Source organism: Austrofundulus limnaeus, unplaced genomic scaffold, assembly GCF_001266775.1.
Source record: "Austrofundulus limnaeus strain Quisiro unplaced genomic scaffold, Austrofundulus_limnaeus-1.0 Scaffold129, whole genome shotgun sequence".
In the NCBI taxonomy this organism is placed as follows: Eukaryota; Metazoa; Chordata; class Actinopteri; order Cyprinodontiformes; family Rivulidae; genus Austrofundulus; species Austrofundulus limnaeus.
In genome coordinates, this window is record NW_013952531.1 from 1522917 (window position 1) to 1539103 (window position 16187).

General features: G+C 39.7%; 1 protein-coding gene across 1 annotated transcript in view; it reads right to left on the bottom strand.

The window, feature by feature from the left end:
* fut8b (fucosyltransferase 8b (alpha (1,6) fucosyltransferase)) overlaps positions 1-16187 on the bottom strand; it is a 68043-nt gene that overhangs the window by 47348 nt on the left and 4508 nt on the right. The window contains exon 2 of the mRNA XM_014015487.1: positions 11112-11679. Coding sequence (XP_013870941.1) covers positions 11112-11314 — 203 coding nt within the window. The 5' untranslated portion in view covers positions 11315-11679. The remainder of the gene's footprint in view (positions 1-11111; positions 11680-16187) is intronic.

The following is a 16187-nucleotide window of genomic DNA, read 5'->3' on the forward strand; positions in this document are numbered from 1 at the left end:
GTAATGCTTACCTAAAGTTTTTTGCCAACCGCCATTAAAATTCAATAAGAAGAAGAAGAAGTCTGATGTCGGATCATTGTTGATTGGATCATTGTGCTGCTTCCCTCAGCCAGTGAGTGTCTCCTCGTGCTCTGTTCTCCTTGTGCCTGTGACTCTCCATTTTTGTAAGTTTGCTGCCAGCAGCCCTCCTTTGGTTATTTATAAATAAATTTTTGTTACATTTTTGAGCCTGCCTGCGCCCTGGGTCTCTTCATCCTGAAACCTCACACAAACGAGCCCTTTGACATGTTTAGAGGAATGAGTTAACATCAGTCAAAGATGAAAAAGGAAAAAAAAGGGCCAGTGCATGTTAAAAAAAAGCATGTAAAACATTATATGTGCAAATGCCCTTGTGCATTAACCGTAATAAGTCATCAAGGCATGCAAACTCAATTTGCTTCTTGAGGAAACAACATCAGTCACTGCTAGGCATAAAGATGAGACTTTTAAAGTTGCAGCAGACCCTTCTGCCACAGAACTGCCCCTGCAATGTGTGAGTCTGGTCTCTAAGCCCACTTCATTGAGTTCTAACTGAGCAATCTTCTTCAAAGCCGTGGCAACTGTAGAGCAAAGTGTGGATTATTTAATGTGCTTTATGCAAGCTGGTGATACTGTAGGAGCTGATTTTTATCCTTTCTGGGACGAACATTCAACTTAAATTCAGGTTTCTTTTTCTTTACAGTGTGTTGATCACACCCTCCTGACAAATATCTTTGAAATAAAACCCCGGCGACATTTCCTTTTTGAGTATGATCTCAATTATTTGTTGTTGAAACACATCCGGCTAGCTTTACCCCATGGGCTACACCTTCACCCGCTGGTTAGAGAGCTGTACCAAAAAACAAAACTGTTCACATCCTTTCCCAGGGGGCTCAAGTGCTGTTAAAGTGTAAAATAAATAAGTTCATATCACCTTGAACAAGGAAGAAAAAACAAGCCAATCTAGCTCAGACTAATTAAGTAGAACAGTGTTTTTCAAAGTGGGGCCACCAGGGGGCACCAGGGGGCCCTGGGAAAGCTGGAGGGAAGATTAGAAAATAGGCAAAAAATAAATCTAATAAAAATTGTAAATCAATATCATAAAATCAAACATGTTCTTCTTTTTTATTATTTTTAAAATAATTTATAACAGTCAATTGAAACACTATTTAAGAGTAGGGCTGTGTATTGGCAAGAATTTGGCGATACGATACATATCATAACAGAGGGGTCACGATACGATATATCCCGATATATTGCGATACTGTAAGCAAGGCGATATATTGTGATGTATTGCGATTTTTTGTCCAAAAATTCTATTAAATAAAAACCTCTTACTGAAAAAAAAAAAGAAAAGCTAATATTTACTCACAATGCTAATGCTCTCTTACTCTCTGGCGCTCAAGAGGTAGAGGAGCCAAATGGCTGGCTCACTGCTGCCAACTAGTGGTCAGAGGCTGAACTACAACATAAAAATGTACGGTTGGTAAGAAGGTTGACATTTTAAACCTTAATTAAAAATCGATACAGGGCTTTAGAATATCGGGAAATGAAATATCGCGATATTTTAGTGTATCGATATTTTCTTACACCCCTATTTAAGAGAGCTTAAGGGTGTTTTCACACCAGCCCTGTATAGTAGGGGTGCGTATAGTGGCCAATTCTCTGAATCGATTCGATTCATAAGGTTCTGAATCTATTAATCATGATTCGATTTCGATTCGATTCGATTCAATTCAATTCAATCTGCTCTTAAATAATGAAAATAGTTAATCTGTGTTGCAAAATACAATATAACTATTTTTCCTCTTCACCGTGAGGACAAACTTTTAAATTCAACAGTTTAATCTTGAAGGAAAACTGTCACAAGTTTCAAAGGTTTTAAATTAAAAAGGAACTGCAGGTGTTGTTGGAGGAATTCATTTTAAAGAAATTAATAATTTTCTTGATAAATAAGAAGTGATGGAAATAAGGTTGCAGGAGAAGAGGTGGTGCTCACTCCTTTTGAGTGTATGAAAACTGTATATTTGTAATGTTTCTGTTAGCTTCTGTTATGTTCAATATAACTTATTAAAACTTATTATTTATACCTTGTTAAAACAAAAGATAGAACTACAACATTTCATCACTGTGAATTTCATTAAGACGTTTCTTAAAGTTTAATAATAATATTGGTAACAAAACTAAACAATTTCGCTAGAATGTGGTCTTTAACACATTTCTACATGCTGTGGAGAACAGTTTACATACGTCGCTCGTTGAAGCTTGCTTCGTTTTCACTACCGCGTAGGAGCGTAAATCTTAGCAAACAAAAGTCACCGTGGTCTCTGTTATCTTTACGTTTAGCTGAGAATCAGCTGATAATGTGAGTGATTCTTTAGTTCCTTTTGTTTTGCTCCGGACAACTTGTTATCAAAAGCTAACGTTAGCACTGAACGTCAACCGGATATAAACATACGGCAAGCCAGGAGTGACAAAATATAGAAACGTGTTTCAGGCGTGCGCACAAGACGCCAAGGGGAAGAATCGATCTCATCCCTGTAAATCGATTTTCTCAAATTTAAATGAAATTGATCCAAGATAGATTAAATCATTTTACCAGCCCTGCTGTTTAGTCCACTTTAATCATTCGTTTCCCTAAAAAGTCTGGTTCATTTGGGGAGAAATTATTGAATAGTGAATAAAAGTGAGAAAAAACATGGTAAAAGTTGATGTTTCTTTATTTTGTAATATTGAATGTGGGTTTGCAAGGGGGGTTCTTGGCCAGAAGCTAATGCTCTTTGGGGGGGCCGTGGCATGGAAACGTTTGGGAACCCCTGAGAAGACAGAATGGAAGTTACCTGGAATACAGTTTGGTAGTGCATTGTTGCAGTCTGTGTCAGACAAAACACATCCAGAACAAGATATGCTGATTTAAAATACATCCAAAAGACAGGATGTGCCAAAACCAACAAACACAAGGCAAAGAAAAAGGCATCCAGTGCTACAAAAAGCCCACAAATAATTCCTGATGGTGTCTCTGGAGGACCTGAAGCAGAGATTAGACAAGGCAGCTGGATTCACCAGCATCTGAATAAAACAATACAGGAAAGACAAAACGAGAGAAAACCCAGGAGTTGAGGGAGGCAGGATGCACATGTTTGGAGAAACAAACTTTAAAAGCACTGTGAGCCCCCCCACTGGCTCTAAGCACAAAAGTGAGGTTTAGCATGCAGTCTGGTTCCCTGGAAAAGTCATCCCAGCTGTTGCACCAGCAGTTCCTGCTCCTGCACCTGTTAACCACGGAGTTTGCTGGACGATCAGAGCCGGGCAAAGCCGTTTGAACATCAGGGGGTCCGGGCGACAATGCCGTGCGTGCATATTGTATTTCCAGAGAAAAAAGCTTTAAAGTTGTCTGACTGACTTCAAAAGAAAACTTGGAACACCATACATATGGATGGAGACGTAAAGTGCTCTCTGAGGCTCAGATGAAAGAGGGATGCATGGATACAATTTGCCTTCACATTGAGATGCAGGTTGCCTGCACTAAAACATGTGTATCCCTGCATGATTTCACTGTTGGGCGTCGCAAGTCTGAGCTGGTGCGTTCCAGTCAAACTACACGACTCCAAAAAGTTAAGCTAATAAAGATCAGGAAGGCAGCGGAAGGGAAACAAAAAGGTGTAAAAATAAGATAGCACTATTAGGGCTGCGCGGTATATGCGGTAGACGGTAGAAAGGGTATGAAGTTGGCCTTCGGAAGAAATTTACACTCTACCGTCATATCGTCATTACGTCATCGCACCTGTGTCAACAGGGCTGCGAGTGCAGAGACACCTGAGCAGGAGTTCAAAATATAATGAAGAAATTCTAGTGTTTTAAAACACGTATCGAGAGGATAAATCCTCAAAATATCCCCCTCCCGCTGCAGGAAAAGTTACGTTGTGTCGCGGGATCATAATCTCTTCCTCTCCTCTCCTCTCGCTGCGCGTCGCGCAGAGCGAAGCTTTAACAAATGTAGTTTTTCACACCCAATTGTCGTAGAAAAAACTTGTTTTTTAAAGTATTGTTACTCACAGATGATTAAAAAAAAGACGTGGACATTCGTTCAGGCATAAATCCATCTTGCTAATATAAAGTCGGCTTCTGCTCTGATGATGAAGGTGATGAAGATGAGCGCTCATTGTTTGACAGGCAGATATCAAAGCAAAAACGCTGGGTTTAATTAAGATTACAGTTCTCTGCAAAAAAATGCTCTAAAAACGACATTATCTTTACTTTTTATGATAATCTTCTACCACGATATATACCGTTACCATGAAGGGGTTCAGTTTATACCGTGATATGAATTTGAGGTCATATCGCCCGGCCCTAAGAACTATGAAAATTTGCTACCACGGCTCGAAACCTGTTCTAGAGACCGCAGAATATTTGCTTAGATAAAAGATGCCTACACACTATTTTATTACGCCATAAGTGTGTCTGTGAGACCGTGTCTGTTGTGTTAAATCCAATTTTGTCCCTTCCTTTGCCGTGTGTTGCATTCATGAACCCAAACAGTTTAATTCCTAGAAAACCGATTCTGGATGGTTCATTCCAGCCTCCATGTTCCAACGGTTCAGTTCATTTACAGCGAGCCAGCTTTGCCCTGAGCCCTACTTTAGAGAGACGTCTCGGCAGCAGACAGCTCCAACAATCGGGCCCGTGTGTGTGGCTGCAGACCTCACGTGTCGGGCCTGAGCGACAGCTGGAATTGGCACCATTATCTCCCTTTTTTTTTTTTTGGGCAGGGGTGTGACACAGCTTAAATGATCACTTCCTCATCAGATGAAATCATTTCTTTTACAGTTAATATTTAAATTCTCATTTGAGTTGAAATTAGGCAAACTCTTTGAAAATGTGAGGACCTTACAAGCTGCTGTGGCTCAAAGCAAACGGAGGAAAACCCCAGGGCCACATAAGGCGGCGAGCAATTGAGGTCTAATGGTCAATAGCCTGCGCCATTAAAAGACAATTCCAGTGAAGCATGTAAAACAATTTGTCAATGCTGCTCGTGTCTATTCGTCCCACATGTCTCAGTCACATGCTTCTGGGTGCGCAAAATAAATAAAATTCTTAGTATTTGTTTTACTCGCAGAACACATTATGTGGGTTTACAGCACTGCATCAACTGAAACAAATGGATGCAATGCATAAATCTCTTTTAACGCCTAGTTTCTGACATTACTGCAGAACAGCAAACAAATCTGTTGGCCCTGAGGTAAGCTGAAATAACAAATAAAACCGATTAGGGCAATGACTGTGGTCTCTGCAACTCTTCTCATCCCCTCGCTCCTCATTTTTCATTTCCTGCTTGCTGCTCTTTACTTAGCGCGGTCTTCGTGTCATCTATCATGCTCCCGTTCTCGTCTCCTCCTCCGTGTTGTCCCTCCCTTCCTCTTTGCGTCCCCCTGTTGGCATGCTGTGGGGTGGGGGGCGGGGAGAGGGGCATCGATCAGGTCCTCATCGCTCAGCCTGGCTGTCACTTATACCCCACCCTTCCTCTGGTGTCACACCGTTAGGTTGGCACATGTCATTGTTTCCAAGGGAGTGGTGGCTTCATGCCCGAGGCAACTGACAGCTGCAGAGAGGGCGGAGCCAGGCACGTCGGGCAACTCGACCTTATGCTCACCTCGCATTAATGCTGCCGGGTGATTGGTGGACTGGCACGCCGCCTGTCACTCAAGAACCGGACAGCGTCTGTAGGCGAACCAGGTGATTCTAATTTGAATCCAAGCGGTGACTGATGCTGATTAACTCGACATGACATTCATAAAAGTATTTAAAGGGTGGGGGTGTGTGTGTGTGCAAAATCACCTTTTTTTAGTTATACATCATGTTATAAAGTCACGCCCTCATCAAAAACCTACCCAGAGTTTGAGCAATCCTTCTCTCTTCTGTGGTAGTCATGTGGAGCTGCCAAAACATTTGCTGGCACAAAGCTCCGCCTATTTACACAAAGCTCCTCCCTGGAGTTGGGTCTGTAGTCGAGCTCCCACTCCACAGCATACCCCTCCCCCGAAGCATTGTTGTGAAGACATGCTGAGGTGGGAGTGTCAGAAATGGTAGGACGTTCTTTAAGACAGGGCCCAATTTGTTGAACATAAAGTGACACGAGGCCCATTCAGACATTACCAATGTTCGGATCAAAATAATAATTATTTTAAATCTTGGTTTAATTTTTACTGTATTTGCATTATAACTAAACTATCATAACTAAATTAAATACACTTACAGTTTAAAAGTAAAACTCCTGTCAAATAATCACAAGACACAATTATGACAAACATTTTTATATTGTAACCTGCCCATAACAATTATTTGAACAAATAAAAACGTCAGTCAACAGACCACTCAGGCTTATCAACACAAAAAAATATATATATATATATATTTAATATAAACAATAACAAAAATACACAATTCAAAAAATAAAATTGTGGGCATAAAATAAATATTTTAAAAATGTTTAATGTAAATGTTTCAAATAAAAAAACCTGTAAAAATAAATTTGATAAAGTACAAATGAAAATATAGCCTTTTTAAACTTTTGCAACCAGAAGCTGCTCTTCATATTAGTGACAAACAATAACAGTAACAACAGTTTTTTGACAAGTTTAAAATTTCTTTAAAATACATTCAAAATGTTTAAAAATAAACTACAAAAATTAATTTAAAGTGCAAATTAAAATATAGTTGTATCTGCAGCTGTATTTGATGTTTTGATCTTTTAAAATATTACATGGTAAAAACAGAAGCTGCTCTTCATATTAGTGACAAACTTTGGTGTTTTTTGATGAGTTACCTTCATTTTGCTTCTGCTTTTCATTTAAAATAAGTTTCCACTCTCGGCAGGTTTCTAAGGTTCTTTTTCTACGTATTAAAAAAACTGTTAAACAACTGAGTGGCGCACTATCGCTGCTAGTGGTAAGAAAGTGCGTTGCACCTTATTCAAAATCAGTGCGGTCCCACGTCCCTCTGTGGCCCAAAGTTAAAAACTGTTGTTCTTTTGAGGCCCTCAAGGTGGCGCTGTAGGCCACAGGTTAAGAATCTCTACTTTAAGAGACAGAGGCCAATTTCAAGGTGCTTAGAAAGGCTATGATACAAAGCCAAATTTATTTTTAATACATACAGCATTTTCACAACAACTGCACATAACATAGTTACATGATTGTGGTATAGAATTGAACTACGTGCCTGGAATATTCCCCCATAACAACAACAATAAATAATAATAATAATAAAATACAAAATAATAAAAAAAGGTGAGGGTGAACTCTATGGACGTAGCTGAACAAATAAATATTTCCATCTCGCAAGTGATTCTGCAAACATCTGCTCAACAAGATCGATATCTTGTGCAAACTTACTGTCACAAAGCAAATTAGATAATCTACACGAGACCCTGTCAATCATATAATGAACGCACCACGCCGCCTGATAACTCATAACACATTTATCTGCTGTGGTGTAATGACGATAACCAAGTTAAACTCCACTTTGCTCTGTAAATCAGTCTGAATGCAATGAGTTTTTGGCGAAGCGAGAACCCAATGTAATACAACTTAATGCCTGTTTTATGGGTTTAAATCTCTCAGAGGCCATTTATAAAAAAATAAATGCACTAACGCGACAGTTGGGTACTTTGAATGAATTCTTCTTGATACATTTGATGTCAGCAAAGCGATTCCAAAGAACTAATTTTGCTCTTGCAGAAATTCATGTTCTCAATCCAAATCAGCACAACTCGTACGCTGGTGAATTAGGTTAGATGTGTGCTGAAATGGTCGATCAGCGAGCTAGCGACTTGTTACAGTCAGTCATCCTGAGACAATTTAACCGGAAGCTGACATGGCACCGATGGTGGAGGAAGAGTAAAAGGATAAATGGAGAAGAAGGGTTCAGTGGAGAGAAGCAATGGGCTAAGAATGGGATGACAGACAGCTTGCCACCAGCTTCTCAAAGCCAAATTTATTTTTGATATACATTCAGGAGGTTTAGGTACTACCACAATGAGTTTCAGTATTTTCATGTATATAACAGAAATACGGTGCCACGAAGGATAATTCCTCATAATTTCTCTCTTCCTCTCCAGCTCCCTCCTGCTGTAGGGAGTGAGGCAGAAACTACATCCTGCATCACACTGAGCAAATAAACAAAAGTAGTTTGTTTTATTTCAACCAGTCAGAATATACAGTATATATATATATATATTTTTTGTCAACTGCATAGTGAAAAGAAGATGTGGACGTTCACCTGCTCTTCAGTCCATCTTGCTAGTTTTAACAGCTTCTGCTCTGGGAGCGCAGCAGACCATTTCAGCATCATGAGGAAGCTCCTTGTACGGCAGGCCATTATTACATTTAACTGGCTTCACCACAATTAACATTGCAGCGATATAAAATTGATTTATTACTACATATGTTACATAAAAAAGATTTTTTTCTTCTCTCTGCCTCCTTTCATTTCAGTTTGGATTTGGATATTTTTTGTTGTGTTTAAAAAAATGTTATTTTTTTGTTTTTGTTTTTAAATGAAAAGAATAAAATTAATAAACTAAACTAAATATATTAGTTATTTAAGTTATTTAAGTAAGATACATATACTGTATGTTCCAACTAATGAAAGTTTAATTGTAGATTTTTTCATGTTCTGTAGGTTAAAGCCAATAAGGGAAACAGTGCACTCACGTTGCTCAGGTTCGTGTCAGTTTTGGTCAATGTTAAGAGGAGCAACAACAATAACAACAACAACAACAACAAATAAAAAAATAAAAAAAGGGCAGAAGAGCCACATGTGGCTCCAGAGCTGCAGGTTGCAGATCCCGGGGTTTTATTGTAAAGATAAGAGATGAGGTGCTATCAAGCTCTTCTCTGGGTCTATATCTGAACATTTTACACACAAGCGTAGGAAAAATAGTCCCTGCTGCTGTTGTTAGCTCATAAAGCTTAACCTCAGCAACACGGTCACCTCCTTTTAGCTTCCTGTACTGGATCTTTAGCTGAAGCATAAAGGGACTTGAGAAGGCGCTGCCACGGTAAACTGTGCAGGCCTCGGTCCCAGATCAACAACCGGACTCAATAACAAGCAACAAGCATGCAGTGTGTCAAGGACCCATCTGGACCTCGACAGAACATCGACTGAAAGCTGCACTTGTTTTTTTCCTCCCTTTTATCCCGTGAATTCTACCTTTGTTTTCGAGCCAATTCTGAATAATTACAAAAGCAAGGGATTGAATCAGGGACCAGCTGTCTGAAGAGACGCATGTGTGTTTTTGTATGTTTGTGTGCGTTGATGAGCACCCCACATCAAAGCCAATCAGAATATCACAGAAGGGTACCAATGCCAAAGCGCTCCTTTAATATGACACAGAAGCACATTAAAAAACACACACTAGCATATCCTCTGCAGACGAACACACACACACACACACACACACACACACACACACACACACAGATCTAGAGTTTGAGTGTGAAGAAAAACACTGTCAGCATGTGGACATAAGAGAGGAACCATCTGTCTTACTGTTACGAAGAGCTTGCGCGTGTGAAAGATGCTGTGTGGTTAATGGACTTGCACAATGTGCTATTGTCTTCAGAAATAACGGGAGTCTGGTGAGGTGTGTGACACGTCATCTATCTGTCACACTTAGCATTTCTAACACCACTGATCAGCTTTTCAAACCGGGAAACGGTCTTTTGATAAAAGACCACGATCCAAAGAAAGCACCACGTCTCACTGCTGCATCCTAGCATTTATATTATTCTTTTAATTACTTTTTATCAAAGAGGTACAAGTTTTACTGGATGTCATGCTTAAACAAAAAAAATGCCACAAAATCCTTTTTTTTAGAATCAAATCAAATAAACCAGAAGGAGAATTAGAGGTGCTTAAAATTTGGAGTGTCCTGTGAGAAATATAACATCACCTAAAATGGTGACAAAGCAACAAATTGCGTAACAATAGAAACTTTATAAGTAACTATTTTTTACCATGTCTGCAAGTCTTGACGGTTCAGTGCTTTTGTTATCCTAAAGAAATTTCTCTGCTGCTGCTGAAGTAGCGAACAGCACATTGGTTTACTGTCACCCACTTCACTTTGAATATTTTCTGTTTGAAACCAAAATTGTATTTTTCTTGAACCACTCATCTTTTTTTATTTCCATCACAGTTCAGCTTGTGATGGTTATTATTTAGTCTGTAAAAATTGAGTTCAAAAATACTTGTGAGAACCAGAAGAATACCGAGTACCAATAGAGGTACTTGTACCACAGTTTGAGAGACATAGCTATAAAAGTATAGTTAGCTACGCAATTTTGAACAATTCATCTAAAATGAACTCGTATTGAAAAACTTAAAGCATTCATATCATTCAAATACAAAAAGTTAAAGAAAACGTTTTCATTTTTAATAAACTTGCTATTGTCCCAGTTTGTCACAGAACTGCATATTTTCTTTTGAATTTGGCTCAGACAAAGTGAAACAGGAAGTGACATCAAAGGGGACCTCTTTAAGAAAACAAACTTCCTGGTTTTTGTTATTGAAACAATCTTATTTAAATTCTCTCTCATAAAGACTCAAAATAATCTAAAGAAACATCAGATTCTTCTCTGTGGTCTGTGTTGTCTGCCACTGTACGCTCTGCTCATATTCAAACATTTCCCTCTGACATCACTTCCTGCTTCTTCAAATGTGAATATCTCAACAATCGTTCATCTCAGCAGCATAATTTGTTTTTATAATCATGTTAGCAATATTATCTTTCCGAAAATGCATCCATATGTATTACAAAAATATGATGTCACAGGCACTTTAAGTCACAACATCAAAATTTTATAAATTTGTTTTGCATCTTTCTGTGTGGTCTGTAGAAAACTCTGGAACGAAAAAATAATCATAACAGAGACAGTCCTATAAATAAATAAACTTCTGGTTGAGTCCTTATATCTACATAGAACTTTTCGAAGTATATCTACAACTTAGCTTAGCTTAAGCTAATAAATTATAGATATAATTTGCAAAGAGGCGAAGGCACACAAGCAGCGTGTTTTGTGAAACGGCCAGCTCGTTACCTGAGAGACTCGGCCATGCGCCGCAGATCTTCATTTTGCTGCTTCAGTCGCTCCAACTTGGCCAGGATCTTGGAGAGCTCCCTGCTGGACCGCTCTGGGTGCTCGCTGTCCCTCACCAAGTGGCCGCCGATGTAGAAGAGGAGTGTGCCCCAGGCCAACAGCACCAGGGTAATCCAACGCCATGAACCTGCCCAGGGCCGCATGCTTCAACCACACCCACCAAAACTGCCTTGTGGCGTGTCTGTCCACCCACCAATCCTGCGGCCTTGCCTGAACGCGCCCGCACGCTTTGTCCCCCGTCACCAAAAATGCCACAGCACTGACCTCGGCGCTGGCATCTTCGCAAGGATCGTAAAGGTCAGCGTTTATCGCTCAGGTGACTTTATAAAAAAAAGCAAGGAGGGGTTCTCTAGTGATCAGCCAGCCTTTCCTGTGTGCTAAAGCATTGCTAGCACACTCCAAAGACAGTATTTTGATTGATGCCTTGTCCCTCCACCCGGCTTCGTAAAGACCAGCCGTCCACGGTGTCCCTCCAGCCCCGCAGGTTTTCTTCTATTCAAGCTGCATCCTGTAAAAAACAGAACAGAAAGGAGTAAGTTTAACTAATGTTAGTTCATTTTCAAATGCAAACAAGCTCTGAAAATATGTCGATTTACAAATACGTATTGAATTTGTTGGTCAAATAGGAGCAAATAAAAGCAACGTGGAATAAGCAAAGCTAGCTTGCTGGAGGGAACAAGTCTCCCGAAGAGGAAAACAGCGGCATCCAGAGCAGCTGAGATGCTGCTGACTGGTCTCGACAGAACCCTCTCTCAGCAGCCTGCAGGATTGATCAGCATGACACTGCAATTTACATTTACACGGTGATGTGCGGTCCCTAAGCTGCACTGTCGAGACGGGACACGGATGTTCCACTTGCAGCGTCTTGCCTGTTTGCACATTACACATTACACACTCATGTGCAATGACGTCGCTCAAAAGTCAGTCGGCACAACACATATGAATACAGAAGTGATCACACTAAAGAATCATTTCCCACTCTCTCTACCACAACTCACTTTCAACACAATATCCCTCTACCTTAGTTCAAACACAACGCTTGATTTTAGTTTGCAAAATCCCACCAAAGCCAGTGAAGTTCTCCCTAAGCACTGTCCTCTTTTCCAAACACAACCCCCCACAACCCAGTAAGCTCTGTGACAGAACGCAACATTGTCAAGGTGATCCAGTGAACCAACAGAGCAGAAGGAAATAAAAAATTCCCCTGATCATCAGTTCCCTTCATCCCAAAGCGGCAGAAAAGCTGTTGATGGATGCGTGCCGGGTTTAGGAAGCAACCTTTGCTGTCAACTTCCCAACAAAGCCCTGCCATGCAACCGAGACCAAAATCTGTGATTGGATGAAGACTGGCAGGTGTGTGTGTGTGTGTGTGTGTGTCAGTGTGTCATAACCGCAGCATACTCGAATAATGCCAAGCATCTTTACATGAGTGGCACCAGTTGGGATGGGTATGACTGACATGTTGTCGTGACTCTGTGAGCTTTCTAAACAGGAAAATGTTGCTACTGGGCTTCGCCCGACAGCAGAGGAACAGGTTAACAGTAGTTCACGTTTACCTCGGCAGTAAAGCTGATGTGTTGGACATAAGTAATGTCATGAAACTATAATGCTTGCTTCATGAGCCGGTGGTGCCAAACTGTCCAATGTATCGCAGCTGAGGACAGTAACCGTGTTTCCATCAAGGCTTTTTGATGCACATTTAGAAGTGTCGCATTAAAAATGCGAAAAAAAGTCGGATGGAAACAGCAAAATTTTAAAAAAATCCTCAATTCGCTAAAAAGTTTTTACGCTCGCTTGAGGTGGTTTTTGGGTGATTCGCAAAGTAGTTAATGCGCAAAATGGGAGATGGAAACACGTTTGCCGAATAAATTCTGACGTACCGCATATTTACCTCATGTGACGTTCAGCTGTTTCCGCTTTCCTGCCTCGTCCCGGATGTTATAAATGCGTGAAAACATTGCATTTATTTCCCTACGTCTCCTGGCAGCGTTAAACATAGCCTGCACTAGCTGAATAGATAGAATAATTACAACTTTTCCAATAGCAAGTCATTCACAAAAAATCGCTCCATTGTCCCGAGATGATTAGCCTCTGCTAGTTAGCAAGTTTCACTTCCTGTTTACTACCGCAAAGCTTTTCGCCGACGTCTGACATAATCACACGCTATGTAGCCTCGTTTATTTGCATCAAATAGTCGAGGGAAACTAGATGGAAACAGTCTAGATTCGAATTTTTATCTATTTAATTTTTTTGCAAATTTTGAAAAGTTTGATAAAAATTCACTCTATAACTGGATGGAAACATGATTAGTAAAACAATGATTTTTTTTAACGATATGGGAGCAGAAATGTTGTCTCTGCTGGTTGGGATGTATCTGGGCTGACACTCAGGTGGCTCTTCTTTATGCATCTCAACAAAGTGCTGAGCTGTGTTTTATTATGGAAAATAAGAGGTGGAAGAAACCCATCTAGCTAAAGCATGAATGGGACTTCACTAAAGCTGTTTATCAATCGTCCAGTCTCATTACGATATGCTTCGTCCTAATTCGACTCTACTTGAACCTACAGTGGTTTTTGATATAACAGAGTGCCGTCTTGATGTGGATGGATCGTCATGGGGAAGCTGCCAAAACTTCTACGTCATAAAGCATTTAAATATTTTTATATAAATCGGAAATTCAGATTTAATAAATGGGACAAAATTTGGCGTCTTAGTATTTGAGAGTGATCGCCAACTTATTTTCTGAGTGCTAACTGACTGCATGAGATGTGTCCTTAAAGTAGACATGCTTTTAAATCTTTCCTTTCCACATTTAAATGTAGTATTCGTCACTGCATGGTTAGCAGTAGCAGCTCCAGTTTTTGCCATAGACTCCTCCATGTGCAATGTCTGTTTTATTTCCATTCATTAGTTTTTGATTGTTTGACTTTCTTTATAAATGTCTGCTTCTGGGAACAACAGCCAGATACTGGAAGTGAGCACTCAAAGCAAAATGCAGCATCCGAGTACTTTCAACGCAAACACACCCACGAACATCTGACCAGTCTCACAAGAAATTATTTTGCCGAGGAGGGTGAAGTTCTCCTGGTGGGTTGTGACAAGGAGGGCTAAATTACAGAATCGATGTCAAGCAACTGCGACATTAGCTGTGTTTTCATTGCAAATGTAGGCAAAACTTTGTCGAAATTCTGTTAATGTCGAAAAACAGTTTCATAATTGCAGTGTTTCCATTAAGTAAGAAATGCTATTAAAGTCACGCGTGAATACGTTTGTTCTCATGATAAGTCATTACAAACATGGCGGCCATGGATGTAAACACATAGCATGTTGCTACCACGACACTAGCGCTCATCATCAGAGGAGACGTCGGCGTCTTTTGTCGAGGCTTTCCAGAGACAAGCCCCTTATACTTGGGAGCGGCTACGCATGCAGCGTTTTTGGGAAATTGTAGTTGATGATTTTACTACTACTTCCTGTTGTCTTCTTCGTCATCGTCTTTTTTGCCAGTAGAATCAGCCGGTTCTTGATCACGTGACTCCCATGATGCGAAAAAAGTGTTTCCATTGAAGTTTTGCGAAAGACACCAAAATCGATACGGCCGAAAAACCACCTCATCATAGAGCAAAAGCCTTTTGTCGAAAAAAGGATATTTTTTTCCGAAATTGACGTGTTTCCATTGAGCAAACTTATTTTCGAAATTCTAATTTGCGCATTTTCATGGTCAATGGAAACGCAGCTAATTAGAGCTGATTTCGGTGGTTCAGAAGAAGCATATCGGGCACTTATATTAGGTCAGTTGTCTAGTTTGATATCAGAGATACGACAATATAGCAGCACAGAAACTTTTAATTTACAATTAAATTGAAAGATCTGAACAAGGGAAGACTCGTCCATCCAGCCTTACATGTTGGAGCCAGAGTCTGACCCAGAACCAGAGGAGAATGAAGACCACCAAACTGTAATTGGTAAGTCCAGACCTTAATGAATGAATATGACTCGCTCAACTTGTCTACGTTCATTCTGTACAGTGCCATAAAATAAACTGTTGCAAACTGGTGCTGTAAAAAAAACTAAAATGAAAAGAATTGTTTTTGATCATCAAGCAAAACAAAACCACACGACAAAGTCAGTGTTCCAATGGTTTAGCTTTTTTTTAGCCCAAAGATCTGTGCAGAGTGTAGACGTGTGTACTGTATCCTAAGATTTTTTCTTTTTTGCATCAGTGACACTGAATGCAGTCAACCTTGAATGATATCATTCATATTGAAAATAGACAGTGTAAGCAATAAAAACTGTGGATAGGGACACCACTTATGGAAATCATAGCAGACAGATCTCACACTTTGGGCAAAATCGTTACGTAGCTTATTACAAATCGCAGTGAAACCAATTCAACTCAATACTTCTGTCAAAGCTGTGTGGGAAGATGTAGTCATTTAAATAAGAGCACACGCTGTGCGGAGTTTAGATAAAAAGTGTGATACCGACCACCTTTAATAAAACACAGGAAGCACCCAATAATCACCCTCATCTTTTACTGTGATGAAGTGGCACAAGAGAGATGAAACACATTATATAGTTTCAGATAACAGCGTTTTATAATTAACAGAATGAGGAGACATCTATTGAGCCTTGTGTCCACCGAATGTGACCTGATTAGGAAGAAAACGTTGCTCTATGATACTCTATGATAATTTGCTCTGCAGATGAAAATCTGTCAGTGTCATTATCCACTAGTGCTGTACCAAACGATTATTTTCTAATCGATTAATCTAACAATTATTTTTTCGATTAATCGATTATTCTAACAACAAATCTAAAAGTTATTCTGATGTGAGTGCACTGGATATTTAAAATGTTTTCATCAAATTAACAAGAACAGTTCTTTAATATTGTAATATTTTCTGTAATAGTTTTTTCATGGACACAAAATATGCACTCTAGAGTCAATTCTTTAACAAAAAACGCTTAAAGGCACAGTGTGTAGGATTTGTTGTTTTCAGCGACATCTAGTGG